The following is a 15,036-nucleotide window of genomic DNA, read 5'->3' on the forward strand; positions in this document are numbered from 1 at the left end:
CTTGGTCCCTATGCTCATATCAAATACATAATCTAACATTAGAAAAATTATACAAATTTACTTTACTAATCAACACTGTTTTGCAATTCCACCCAAGAAATTTCTATAATTAACATGTCCCTGTAAGAAGATCCAATTTAAAACTGCATAACATTTAAAAATTTAGTCAAGAAGTAAAAATGTTTTTTAAGTCCTCAACCACGACGAGGGAGGCGGTCAGAGAGCATTTTGGTGATAAAAACTACTCATAATTATTAAGATTAAAATCTCATTTGACAAAATTTCAATAAATTAAAATTATTAATTTATAAGAAGTGGCCAATTTGTAAAATCACGTAAATGTAAAACAAGAACAAAAATGTAATTATTTATTTCATTCTTTTATCACCCACTTTAAAAGAACTAATTACAAGTTGATGTGTAAAGAAACGACAATGAATAACATTGTAATTCTTGTCTTTTTTTGTCATATATCAAAAGAATGAAATTAAACAATTATCTCAATCTTTCCCTTTAAAAAAAATATATATTACAAAAACTTTTTTTTAAGAAGCAAAATAATGCTTTTATTATTATTTATATAAACATTAGTAGTGTTATTATACGTTGGGAATTAGACTTTCCACTAACTGAATTCTTAACATAGATAGGGTACATATATATTCTAGTAAATATTATTTGCATATGTTCATTTTCGAACATTATTTTAAAAAGTTTTATTGTGGAAGAGAAGCAGTGATAAAATCTTTGTTTTTCAATGCAGAGATTCTGTGGAGGTTGGTGGAGAGAGGAAGTACATGGTTAAGGCCAAAAACAAGACTCATTCTTATCACTCTATTGGTCTGTGGGCATACCCTCTCTCATTCTCTTCTCAACTACATAAACAACCTAATATCATCTTATTCTTTATTGGTTTAATTCCTATTTTGGTCCCACTTTTCGTAGGGTCTGTTCAAATTGGTCCTACTTTTTTTCAAAAGTTCACTAAGATCCCACTTTTCGCAAAAACGGTGCAAGTTAGTCCTTTTTGGTTACGGCGTTAAAAAACTAACGGCACAGCTGCCCAGCTGGAAGAAAACTGATGAGCTGTACATTTTTTTGTTGACGTGGCACTCTACATGGCAATCACCCATCGCATCTTGCAATTGCAACCTTCAACCTCTGCCCCAACTCTCTTCCTCCCATATGCCCATGGCGTTCCTTCTCATCACCACCTTCTCCTTCTCCTCCTTCTCTTCCTCCTTCTTCCACCCTTTCAATTCCACCTTCCTTTTTTTCCCAATCTCTCTGTCTTCTCAATTCTAACCCTAACCTCACCTCTTTCGAAATCTCCAAACTTCAAAAACCGCAAAATATAGTCTGAGAGAACCATCACCCCTGTTCAAACCCATCAATTATTTTCCACTGGGTCACGCTTTCACTCCCAAATTTCCGATTTTTCTATCTGTTTATCGCCTTATTCGCCTTATTCGCCGTCTCTTCCCGCCATTGCCATTACCATTGCTTCTTCTCTTTTCTGTTCCTACAAACTCAGATTTGGCGGGAAATGGACTTTATGGATACACGTGCACACCCTTCAAACAAAATTACCGCTACTTTTTATTTAATAATTATTTACATTGAATAAAGCTAATTATTGAATATAGAAAACACTCTAATCTAACTTTAGGAACAACTCCCATTAAGAAGTTATGAATACCATACCACTTGAAGTCAGAGGCTACCTTCTCAGAAAATGGAACTCTCTGCCAATATGGAGAGGTCTCATTGTACTGTAAGTAAAGTTCATTATCCTTTGCTGTCCAAGAACCCACTTGATCAGAGTTTGAATCTAAAGAAGCAACATCCCATGCTTTGCTAGAATTGTTACTCAGTGTTCTAGATAGCTTATCACTTCCACTGTCCTCACTCCAGGAATCAGATTCAGCTCCTTCACTATCCTCTTTCCCAAGCCTATATATACAAGAATAACATGGCTCACACCATTTTGTTGAAATATTCAGTACATAAGCACAACTGTTTTGTTTCTGCATACCTAGAAGCTGCTGCAACCGCTTTGCTACTGTAGATTTGGATGGCAGACAAATATGGAACATGGTATTGCATAGTGTCACCATTTTCAAACATCATAGGAGTTCCAACACCATATGCACTCCAGTCATAGTAGCAGTCCCAAAGATCTTTCAGATTGAAGTATTCAACTGTGTCTTTTCCAGGAGGTACCCATTGGCCATTTGGATCACTACAACAGCCCTGAAAAATAATACACCGTAAATGCAAAAAAAGTAAATGTTTTTTTCTGTTTTACTGCAATGAACCTTAATTCTTTTCTTGGTACATCGGAGGTGCAAACCCCGACATAGGGGACTGGTGGCCTGGGTTGGAAAATTATGCCTGGACACTAGTCTATAATGATAGTAATAAATCTCTCTTACAGGATCATTAATTTAAGATTAAGGCCTAATGAAACTCTTTTGTTAACCGTAAGTTATAACAATAAAAACTCATTTTTTATCTTAAAAACAATTGCTCTTTCGACAATTTAATATATATATATATATATATATATATATATATATATATATATATATAATACAACATTTTGAGTAAAACTTATCAATGGGTCTTAAATATTTTACCATTTAGGATTTCATCTTATGAAGCTTGTAATGAAAATATTCTGAGAGTTGGTTAGAATGAGCAACTATATAAGATCCTTCAAGAAAAAAAGTAAAAAATAATTTATATACAAACTAATCTATAAAAATTATCATATAAAATACAAAATTTATATTTTTAATTCGCATATAATTTAATTATAGTTTATAAAAATATTATTTTTTATCTCTTAAAATCTTATACAAAATATTCTAAATAGCATTTATAACTACCTGATAACTTAAGCTGGCATACCCTTTTATCCAAGGTAGAGAGTGGACTGTGATTGGAGGACCCGCTGGTCCCCTGATTTTATTTTTTATTATTTTTCATTGTTGGACGACCCACTTGAAGTCACATGTTCGAAAATGATTTCATGAGAGGAGGAGTGAAAGCGTGACCCAGTGGAAAATACCTGAGACGGCGAATAAGGCGATAAACAGATAGAAAAATCGGAAATTTGGGAGTGAAAGCGTGACCCAGTGGAAAATAATTGATGGGTTTGAACAGGGTGATGGTTCTCTCAGACTATATTTTGCGGTTTTTGAAGTTTGGAGATTTCGAAAGAGGTGAGGTTAGGGTTAGAATTGAGAAGACAGAGAGAGATTGGGAAAAAAAGGAAGGTGGAATTGAAAGGGTGGAAGAAGGAGGAAGAGAAGGAGGAGAAGGAGAAGGTGGTGATGAGAAGGAACGCCATGGGCATATGGGAGGAAGAGAGTTGGGGCAGAGGTTGAAGGTTGCAATTGCAAGATGCGATGGGTGATTGCCATGTAGAGTGCCACGTCAACAAAAAAATGTACAGCTCATCAGTTTTCTTCCAGCTGGGCAGCTGTGCCGTTAGTTTTTTAACGCCGTAACCAAAAAGGACTAACTTGCACCGTTTTTGCGAAAAGTGGGATCTTAGTGAACTTTTGAAAAAAAGTAGGACCAATTTGAACAGACCCTACGAAAAGTGGGACCAAAATAGGAATTAAACCTTCTTTATTTTACCTGATAAAGAAACTCAACATTTCTATATAATTGTGCCTTTTTTTTATCATTGTTCAGATCTAAAATATATATGGAGATAATATTTTGGATTAATATTCATATTCAAAGATATTATTATTTATTTTATAGTTTAATACTCTTATCATGATTTTTTTTTTAATTTTAAAGAGTTGAAAGATGAAGGCATATTTAAATTATTATTGGTTTCAACTTCTAGGTAATATTAAATTATCAGAGATAATTATAACATTTATTCTTATCCTTCAATTTACTAAAAAATAAAAATAAATTGTTTAATAATTTAAGAGGTTCTCGTTTTTTTAAGTCATCAATTTTTTAATTTTTTATCAATTTATAGTTTTGAAAATTCTGCCATTGAATTAGCTTAACGATGTTAAAAAAATGATGTGGCACATTATTATAGACTTTTACAATGACCACCATTGGTCCGTTGAGTCTTATCCTTTGTCTGTCTCGTGAGTTCCGAACATGGTTAAACAATTAGGAAATCTTAATTTTTGTACAAAACCCAAAAACTGAAAATCCTTAATTTCTTTAAGTTTTTTGTAATGGATCTTCCCGTTAAGGCTCACAATGGTGCAATGGAGTGGTTCTTTGGTTGCTCATTCTTGCACGTTGCTTGTGGCTCTATGGTGTTCGCATGAATGGGTTGTGCGATGAAGAAGGTGCAAGGTCTAGTGAGTGCGACAACGAGAGTTTGCAAGGTTACTAGTGTTAAGACAATATCGTTTAGAGAGACAAGATCGTCTACTAACTCTTGTTTTGAATTTAACAAACGAATACTTAATGAAATAGTGTTTATTGATTAAACCATATAAAGGATGTGCTTGCTAAAATCAATTTGAACAACATAAGTGAATCATCTATCATAAGCTTGTATAAGATGTTATATAGGTTACAAACATTGTTTGATAAAAATGCATTTAACATTATAAGCCATCTAAGACAAAGTTTTATTAAACACTATATCTTGTAAACAATGTGTTATTAAAAAACAACAAAATTGTATGTTAAACTCTTAGTACACAAAACATGCTTAAATGATCTATAACGTTTAAAACTTAAATACTTGTATGGTTTGTACTTCTTTGTCTGTAGTGCTTTATTCCCTTTATCTATCAAGATCATGAAAATATCAAGTTTTATTTAAAAGTTTTGTACTAGATTAGAAAGACGCTAAGAGACAGGAAGACATTTTTCGAATATTTCCTTAATGCTTTTTATTTTGAAGAAGTCGTACACATCATCTCTGCTAAAAGCATTGTTGCTCTACCAAGAAGCAACCTAGCACCTGACTTCATACCTAAAGGCTACCTACTCTCAATGAAGTCAACTCTCTTTGAGTAACGAAGGATATATAAAGAAGTTTGGATGAAGAGAAGACAACAAGAATAAATTTTTGAATCTTATGTTGTTACTCTCTCTCTAAGCTTTTATCGTTTAATGCTTTCTTTGTAAGAAATTTTTTTACAAGTCTTTAGATTTCTTTGTACTAAAATTATCCTTTTCTCGAGAGCTTTGAATTTGTATTTGTTTTTCAAAAATACCTTTGTTGTGTAGTATATTCATAAGTGAATAAAAAAACTTGGTTGTTTAGTTTTGTTAAGCTAAAAGGTCTAGTTAGCAAAAGACTAGTGTTGAACCGGTAGTGGGTAAACTCGTCCATCCAGGTTGGATAGTTTGTAAACCAGGAGTGGTAAAACTTGTTGTAATCTTTTAAAGATTTTTGGAACCTCTTAAGTGTTTTTAAGAGAGAATTAGACATAGTTGTGTTGAGTGAACCAATATAAAAATATGCTTACCTTATCAATTTTCTTTCCTAAAACACTGTTTGAAAACTTAAGTGTTTAATATTTATTGTAGACCGTTTAACCCCTGCAAAAGAGCTTTAAACACTTATTTGTAAAAAGATTTTATAAACTCTATTCAACCCTCCCCCCTCCTCCCTTCCAGAGTTTTTCATGTGTTTCAATTGGTGTTGCACTCGCAATTGAGGGAGGTGTGTGGTGGATTTTCAGTTTTGGGCTCACAATGTAGGTTGAACAATGGTGGCGTGCTTACGTGTGGAGGTCAATGGTGGTTGATAGCATAGTTCGATGGTAGTGTCACGCTGGTCTAGTGTGGTTAAAGTTTCTAGTTTAAGGTTGAAGATGATGGTGTAGTAGTTCCTTATTGATTTGATTTCATGTTATTAACGTTGTTCAACCAATTTAACGATAAGGGTCGCATTGATTCAATTTTTCAAATTTAAGAACCTAATTGAGACAAAAAAAATTGAGTGACCGATCTTTGACTTTCAATAAAAAACAAGGACCTTTGAAATGATTAAACCATTTTTTTTCTATCTGCACTTATGACAAAGGTAATGGGAATAATAAGTATAAATTATGAATATATTAATACTTTAAACTTATGGTTTGACACTTAAAAATATTAGAATATTTATATGTGTTAAATATGTTTGTAATCTCTAAATTAGGACGAGAAATTGAAATTTATCTATATCTTAAACTATGATATATGTTGTTCACAAACTAAAAACGAATTAATATAATTAAACGGTGCACATAGCTTAAACATCAATCTAAAACATTATTTGACACGTCAAAAAAATTTAGCGTAGTTTGATCATTACAAGAAAAATAGTTATTATTAACAGTCAAAATTCATCGAAAACATAAAAAGTATGTTAGTAACGACTTTTCCGATGAATTTTAAACGGACTGAAAATTTGTCGGTAATAGTGCAATTGTGACATCTACTAACAAGATTTTATATATATGTTGGTAATTATTGAAGGAAAAAATTATTAGTAATTATCGGAAAAATTCAACGTAATATTATAGAAAAAAAATTTGTCGATAAGTTTCATCGGTAAATGTCCCGATCTAGTTCATCTAAACCACACATTGATTCATCTTCATCACACCAAGATTCATCTTCATCACACCATGAGCTTTTAATGTTCCTCCATCACCTCATCACTTCCAACAACTATAGAGAATCACAACTAACAGATAATCGCAACAGAGAGGAATATTTTTATTCAAAAATTAAAGCCAATTATGAAGCAACAATCGTGCGTATTAGTCACCAGTAGCGTTGGAGGAAACTTTAGTCCAAAGTAGTGACTTAGCTAGTAGTGAAGGAACAAGAAAAAGAGGAGAGGAACGCGATATTGGTGGCGCTTCCAAACGGCAGCCCTTAGATGGCTAGAGAACGTGGTTGGCGAGCGAACACGCGTGGAAGAGTGAAATCGAAGAGAGAATAGGACAAAAGTCACAACGACATCGTGTGAGCTCCCAAGCACGACAAGTGAAAGCCACGAGCGGCAGTGGTGCGACTAGCGACGACCTGGTCTAGGACTAATGGCTTACAAATATAAAGGAGATGAAGATTAAGCCTTCACACTGGTTAAAGGGAAGAAGATGGAATGTCGTGGGCAAAAAATTTACCACTCTTTTTATCGATAGATTTATTGATCGATTTTAAGATTTGTATGACCCGACAAATTTTAATGATGAAAACATTTATCGGTAAATAAAACATGCATTATCGATCGATAAAAAATCTGTCGGTAACTGAAAATTCAAAACCTATCAAAAAAGTTCGTTGATAATTCAAATTTACTAATGATTTTATTTTTTATGGTAAAATTTTTTCAATAATTTCAAGAATTTTTATAATGGATTAGGATGGTTATATTTATTTATTTTAAAGTTTGAAAATAAACAAATTTAAATTTTGTATCAAAGTTTAGAAATTAAAAACTTTTTTAACTCTATTTATATTTTAATTTTTGAAAAATTAAAAACAAATTCTTATTATTATAATTTAGAGTTTTATTAAGACATTGAATTTATACTTGTTTCAATAAAAATGTGTCGTACAAGTCAATGTCTTTAAGTTTATAACTTGATGCTTTCACATGCATTTAGGTAAAAGTGAGAAGGAAAAGAAATTAAGTAATCACAACTTGTACAATAAAAGCTAAACCAAAGGAAAAGGACAACACATTTTACGCATATCAAGAAAGAGAAAAAGACTTTTCACAATCAAGAATCATAAATAGTGAGTGGTGATAAGCCACTTTCTCTCCTCATTTTCTTTTTCTTGAATTGATATCTCATGCATTTAAGACATTAAAATGAAAGAAAAAAAAATCCATGTTACATGCTCAAGTTTGTATATAACTATTAATGACACATGTACTCATTTTTAATATTAAGAAATGTCTTTGTTGTTTGAACTATGTTTGGGAAGATTTTTTAGCTAGTTTCTCTTTTTGGTATAGCTGCAAAATTGTGTTTAGTCTGATTAGTGTGTTGAGTAAATAGATATTTTATAATAGTTTTTGGTGTTTATTTTTTTAAGTTAAAGTGTGTTCTTTAAAGTGTTAATTTTTAGTTTTTTTTTTATGTTTTATGTATTTGTTATCCTCTAAATAGTTATTAAATTTTATTGTAATTATTTTCAAAGAATGTAAGTTATTTATTAATTTCATTTTTTTTCATCATTTTACTGTGTGAATTATATTATTTATTTTAATTCTTATATTATTTATATTTAATTTATAATATAATTTAATAAATTAATAGTCATAGATTTTTTTATTCATTTATCATTTTTATAACTTTTACTTAATGTTAAACTAATTTAAGATATAAGATCAACATTTGAATATATAATACAAAAAATTATAATAATTGAAACTAAAAATTTTTACTTAAAATGATTATCGACAAATAAAAGAAAAACGTCAAGAATTAAATAACAATTTTAAAAATATAATTACAAATATCTCAAAGCGCATTGTTAACCATAAAAGAAAAATATCATATAAATATGTATAAATTTGTGATTTACAATTTAAGTTACTTTAATGGATAATTTATTATACATTTGTTATTTATTAAACTAGCTCAACGGTTTCAGTTTTTCATAATTTTTTCTAATAGTTGTTGTAATCATAAATCTAACATCCCATTAATAATATATCATATCATCATTAAAAAGAAACATCACCTAATAATATTAAAGGATAGAAAACTTGTGAATATATAATATTATTACAGATATCTAAAGTATAATTATAATATAAATATTTACAAAGATTTTATACAATTAAGAAAATATTATATTCATCGATAGTATAATAAAGTTCTTAACAAAAATAAGTCTATACACAATAAGATATTTTTGAGGCTACACTACAACACTATTATAATTTTGTACTTTATCAACCGCTACATTATCATTTGCTTTTACCATTAAGGTGATCATTGTAAACAAAATAACATACAGTCAAAACAACATCAAAGAAAAGGGTAAACTAATATGCAAAAATGAGTATTCATAAAATAGAAATAGAGTTATCATCACAATTATTCATTCAATCAAACAAACATATCACGTATGAAGACTCAAATAAGACCCAATTATCCAGATATATATATTGATATCAAACTTTTGTGAGTTATGCACTTGTGGTGGTGGAACAGCTCACTCACTTAAGCTATCACACTCACGATTAGTCCATCAACCATATTTGGTCAAGGTAATCCCCTTAGACTATTATCTTTTACACCTCTCACCACATATTCCATCTTTCTCTACTTGAGATTGGATGCTTATTTGAGCGACAAGATAACTTCCAATACTGAATCTATATATCGATACATACATTAAAGATATCACAACTAATTCACCTTGGATTAGTACCAACCATTCTCATTACATTATAAATCAACCATCATTTTCACATTCATAAAATCACACACCTTAAACATACCATAAGAGACATATAAAAAATTGAGTTAAACTTTGATACTTTAGCTTAACTAGAACATCTACTCACTTAGCGAGTAGTGCTTGAGAGCACCCTCGTCTAGTGACAAAATAGCTCTCCCAACAAGAATATTATTGGAACTTACAAACTTAAATTCGTTCATCCAATGAGACTTGTCTCGCCCAACTACTGCTAAGTTAGTGAGTTCTCTAACTTTGGATGCACCTAGCGATCACCAAGTTTGTAGTTCTCTAACTTTGACATCGTCCAACAAATATATTCTCGGCCAACGACTATCAAGTCAATGAGCTTTCTGACTTTGGTATTGCCCAACAAGTATATTCTCATCCAACAATACCAAGTCACTAGTTCTTTAACTTTGACTTTATCTAACGAGTATATGCTCGTCCAACGAGTCTACATAACTTTGTAAAACATAATTTTGTTGAACTATCCCATTCTAGCCCTACAAATTAGTCCAACAACAACCATAGATGCCAAAACCTGTCAATTATCAAATTATACACAATTCAATGACTTCATTCTTCTCAATTGCATTATCAACCATACAACATACCAAATTTTAAAATACAATTCATGTAAGCCTAATTAAATTCTAACTCAACTTCACATATCATATTTCATCCGACAACTCAATTATTGTACAAGCATACAATTAGCAATTACAAGTATGTATCAGTTAAAAAAGAATGCAATTAGTTTCCCTTACCCGAAAGACATTCAAACTCCTCACGAACCCTAAAAACATCGCTAAACGCACAAGAAGTTTTACATGCTCTTATAAACAATATAAAGATTATTAAAACACACCATTATGACTACTAATCAACAAAGACTCTTATAGAAAGCTCAAACACTACATTCAAACAAAGATGGTTTATATGCACAAAAAGAATAAACAAAATAAGAAAAGGGTAGAAAGTCAACTTACTTTATTAGAGAAATTGGTCAGACAAAAGTAGAGAGTTCGTCGCAAGGATCATCCTAGTGACCTCTGATCTTCAAACAGATGCACAGATGGTGAGAAAACCTAAAGAGAAGAGAAATAGTTCTAGAAGGAAAGCATTTAGAAAGATAATATGATTTTAAAATAATGAAACTTGTTTATAAAAATTTTATTTATACTTTAAACTTTTATATATATATATATATATATATATATATATATATATATATATATATATATATATATATATATATATATATATGATGAATTTGTGATTCAATACTATGCTAAAATCATGTTAGATCACCACTTCCATGACATTTTCACAATTATATAATTGATCAAATCTAATTTTTGAACACAAAGAAAATCATAAACGTTATAATAAAATGATGCCATTAACATTAAAGTACAACACTTAAAATGCTCCTTGATCACCTCAAAATCCAAGTCTTAATTATTAAAGAATCCAATTCAAAACTTCAAGATTCCCGAAGACCCACAGCACACTCTCACCCTTTCATGCATATATCATGATGAGAAAATAAATAAGAGCTCGAAATTTGGTATTAGGTTATTGGTCTTTGCAACATGAAGGCTCCAATTTTTCTTTCTTTATGAGTAAGAAGAAATGATCTTGCGTAGTTTTGGAGAGAAGAAGAATGAGGAAAGTGAATGAAGTTTTGTTTATTTTGAGAAAGTACCGAGTAGACTTTTCCACACCCTTTAGTTGCTAAGTTAAGCTTCTCCTATTCTTTTACTTTCTAATCTATTCAAAACAAATTGTTCTTCAGCCAATTTATAAAGTCCAATGACTTAATCATTAAACTCTCATTTTACTAACTACACCCATTTTTATATACATTCATATTACAATTCACATATCATTAATTAAATTAAAACTTAGTTATAAATTACATTTAATTTATATATTTATTTTATTATTTATAATAATTAGAAATTCAAATATGAGTTAAAAGTCTCATATTTGAATAAAAAAAATTAAGTAACATTTAAGAAAAAAACACACAAATATTCAGTCGTAAGTTTATGTGTTGAAAGTGATATTAGATTTCTTATATAAATAATTTATAATTCATTAATTATAAATACTTGAAGTCTATTTTTCAAAAGAAAAAATTTATATACATTACTCATAATGTAATCCTCTTTTTTATATTTTTCCATGATAATGGAAGACGAAGAAAATTTGAGCAATGTGAAAAAGGGTGAAAGAAGAAAATTATTTATATATAGGTCAAATTTTGAAGCACACTCTTTCCAGTTATCAGAAAGTCCGATATCAAATGCAATTTTTTGTTTTCAATTGAATATGATTTTTCAGTTATTGGCAGCCGTCCAGTCATAATATTATTTATTATTCTTTTCTTTTTCAAAATTAAATTAATTTTTCAAGTCAAAATCTAACACTGCCCTTGTTTGTTAAAAAAAAAAAAAACCAAAACTTATACTACCTTTGTCCAAATTATATGTATTTTTTTCCTCTCAATAATTTTAAATTGAACATGTTGGATTATCATTTATTTTAATTTGTCTTTACGTAAATCACTTAAATAATTAATTACTGAATGAAATAAATGTGATGTGTTTAAATTGGGCCAATTTTCAAAATCTGAACAACCCTAATTGCTTGTTGAAGTTATCATTTATGGGATCAAACCTGCATGGTTTTGCTCAAAGCCTTATTCAAACTTTTGACCACAGAGAAATTTGACTTCAAATCAAATGATTTAAGATTTCAATTTCCATTGCTTTTGATTGTTCCAAGATTTGATTATCATGACTAAGGATGCAATGAAACACAGAAAACCCTACTTTGTAAAAGCATGGAACAGAAATCAATTCACAACTCATTTTCTCCTTCAATATTTTTACTGATAAATATTGAAGATTTCATAATATTTCAATGTACAAAATGACAATATCTCCAATTCGACACCCTCTTCAGAACAGGTCGAACTATGAGCTATCCAAAGGAAAGAATAGAAAACTTCTCACACCAAGCAATTCCCATGTATCTTCATTCTTCACAGATTGTTCAACTCTTATCCAATTAAACAGCCTACCTAAGATAAAAATAAAAGCAATGTGGCATAGTCATCAAGCCTACCCCAGTTGACTTATCAACTCAAAAAAGGATAAATCATATTTCATAAAAGGAAAACAGCACATCAATATGTTATCTTGTAAACTACAGATGAGACAATTTTGGTCATGAAGTATTAGAGTCAACATCTTCATCAAAATCAAGCAAATCAAAGAAGGGGTCCTTGAGCAACTCTGCAGCAGAAGGTCTAGCCCTTGGCTGAGCAAGACACCTCTCAATGAAGGCCTTCACTTCAGGATCTTGGATCTTATTCAGGGCTTGAGGTCTCACACCTGATGACACCTTCTTGTATATCTTAGCAACATTGTCACATTCACTGTAAGGAATCTCTAGTGTTACCATCTCTAACACACACATTCCAAATGAGTATATGTCAACCATTTCAGTGTAGTCTTCATCATACAACTCAGGTGCCATGAATTCTGGTGTCCCTAGAACTGAATGTGCAGAGTGGCTTTTCCCCACAATTGCTGCCAAACCCAAGTCACCAATCTTAACCTAAGAATGTAAATCAAACAAAACAAAAATCAGTTATGACATCTTGCAATAAACAGTAACAACAAAAATTATAATTATACTGGTTTAACCATGAGTAGCTAAAGTTAGGATGTCCATATTGAGATTTGTTTGAGAAATGAAAGCAAATTTCATAAAATCATAAGCATTGGTAATCTAATTTCCAAGGTTTTATATGTCTGTTATTGGTTGTGTTGCAATTCTTGATATTATGAAAAATCATGGATAAATGTGGTCGGTGAAAATCACAATGATTGTCACAAACACTTCAAAAACCTTGACATTGCGACCAAAATGACAGGTGCAGATAGTTTTTGTGGAACCTTCGTAATTTTTACTGCTTTCTCTCCTTTGGTTGATTGAAGAAAAAACATGAGATTGAAGAAAAAGAATGTTACCTGGCCAGTGTTCCCATTGACAAAGACATTGCTGCAGTTGAGGTCTCTGTGGATGATACAAGGGTCATGAACATGCAAGTAATTCAACCCTTCCAAAATCTGCTTGGACCACTTTTTCAAGGCTCTCATGGACACATGCCTGTGTTTCTTTCTGTACTCCCTCAGATTCCCACTGGTGCAGACCTCAGTGATGAAGTTCAAAGTGTTGTGCTTCTCATCCCTCCAAACGCTGTAAAGGGAGATGATGTTTTTGTTGGTCAAGCTTCTGAGCAATCTCACCTCAGAGTAAAGCCTTTCCACCATTGCAGGATCGTTACTGAAGTTCCTCAGTTTCACTTGGTTCCATGCCACCTCTATCCCCTCTTCCTGATCAAATGCCCTGTACACCTTTTTCACAGCACCACATCCCAGCAGTTCATTGTATCTGCCATATCTTCTTGTTGGATCAATTTCAACAAATGGCTCTGACTCTCTCTCCAATACATCAGGCTTAACACTTGGCATCTGCCACCAAAACATTAATCACAGCACCGTCAAAATAAAATGCCAAAAAGTTAAATAATTGCACACAAAATTCTTTCTTAGGTCTCATTTTCAGAGAACAGAATCATCTGTTACTCTAGTTTGTTAGAGAGAAAAAAGGAAGAAAGAAACCAACCCATCATCAAAATTCATATAAAGTTTCTTACTTTCCACATCAAAGAAAAAAACTGGCAAGTTGGTATGCATGAAACTAAGATCAAAATTAATCTAAGAGGAAACTAAGGAAATAGAAATCAATTCATTATGGTTATGGAGATGATTGAGCAGACTAGCAGAAAATTACATGAGAAATTGATAGCAGAAGATAATGCAGAATAGAGAAAGAGAAAGTAAAGATGATTACCATGAAGAAAAAAGTAATGCTATTTGAAGAAGAAAGAGGAGCTGAAGAAACAAGTATGAGAGAAGAAGCAGAATGAGACACAAAAACAAGAAAGGATGAGGTATTGGAGGAAACTATATATACACAAAATCAAGGAGGGTACGTTAGTTAAAAGGGTAATTTCATTAGGATTAGGTATTAGATATTAGATATTAGATATTATAGATATTATAGATATTATAGATATTACTTATTAGATATCAGAAACCATTTTTCGTTATTTTTTTCTGATTAACGATGATTACGAAAAGAAATATAAAATAAAATTTTCATTATCCCTTACAAATATAATCTACTGAAGTTACTGGTCAACTCAAATTAAATTAATTTAATTACTTCTTGTTCAGATCTTTTAAAAGAATTTGTTTCAAACTAGCATTTACCCGCACTGTTTAAGAAATAATTTTGTGAAAAGTAAAATAAATTCACTTTGCGAAATATGTAAAAACATATAATTTTCAGTAAAAATTAAAACTACTTTATCTTGAATAAAAAAATTTTAAGCAGTTGTAAACAAAATCTATTCTGTTTACTATCTTGAATTTAAAAAGATTAAAAATGTTTTCAGATATACCGTTTTAATCTTTTATATCTTTCAACTTTTTATCCTTGTTTTCAAATTAATTTTAATATTTAAAATATATC

The 15,036-nt window shown here is 30.8% G+C and overlaps 2 protein-coding genes across 2 annotated transcripts; both read right to left on the reverse strand.

Moving 5' to 3' along the window:
• Window positions 1-1,125: 1,125 nt before the first annotated feature.
• Window positions 1,126-2,361, reverse strand: LOC148198600 (uncharacterized). The gene is made up of 4 exons (XM_088115872.1): window positions 2,350-2,361; window positions 2,036-2,253; window positions 1,705-1,953; window positions 1,126-1,336 (listed from the first exon to the last, which is right to left on the reverse strand). The coding sequence occupies exons 1-4, from the start codon at window positions 2,359-2,361 to the stop codon at window positions 1,126-1,128; spliced, it is 690 nt and encodes a 229-aa protein (XP_087971998.1).
• A 9,913-nt stretch (window positions 2,362-12,274) lies between these two features.
• LOC124836547 (putative serine/threonine-protein kinase WNK11) lies at window positions 12,275-14,489 on the reverse strand. Its single transcript, XM_047311720.2, has 3 exons — window positions 14,353-14,489; window positions 13,467-13,970; window positions 12,275-13,050 (listed from the first exon to the last, which is right to left on the reverse strand). The coding sequence occupies exons 1-3, from the start codon at window positions 14,353-14,355 to the stop codon at window positions 12,658-12,660; spliced, it is 900 nt and encodes a 299-aa protein (XP_047167676.1). The 5' UTR covers window positions 14,356-14,489; the 3' UTR covers window positions 12,275-12,657.
• Between the last annotated feature and the right edge of the window lie 547 nt (window positions 14,490-15,036).

The sequence above is a fragment of the Vigna umbellata genome, chromosome 5 (assembly GCF_029865625.1).
Source record: "Vigna umbellata cultivar VRB3 chromosome 5, Vumbellata_1.0, whole genome shotgun sequence".
NCBI lineage: Eukaryota > Viridiplantae > Streptophyta > Magnoliopsida > Fabales > Fabaceae > Vigna > Vigna umbellata.

Excerpts from the sequence above, each read along its gene's own strand:
- LOC148198600 (XM_088115872.1), bottom strand. Across the intron at positions 1,954-2,035 it reads GCGGTTGCAGCAGCTTCTAG|GCTTGGGAAAGAGGATAGTG; the intron begins GTATGCAGAAAC and ends TTGTATATATAG. Across the intron at positions 1,337-1,704 it reads GTAGCCTCTGACTTCAAGTG|TTTGGAGATTTCGAAAGAGG; the intron begins GTATGGTATTCA and ends CGGTTTTTGAAG.
- LOC124836547 (XM_047311720.2), bottom strand. Across the intron at positions 13,051-13,466 it reads TCAATGGGAACACTGGCCAG|GTTAAGATTGGTGACTTGGG; the intron begins GTAACATTCTTT and ends TTACATTCTTAG.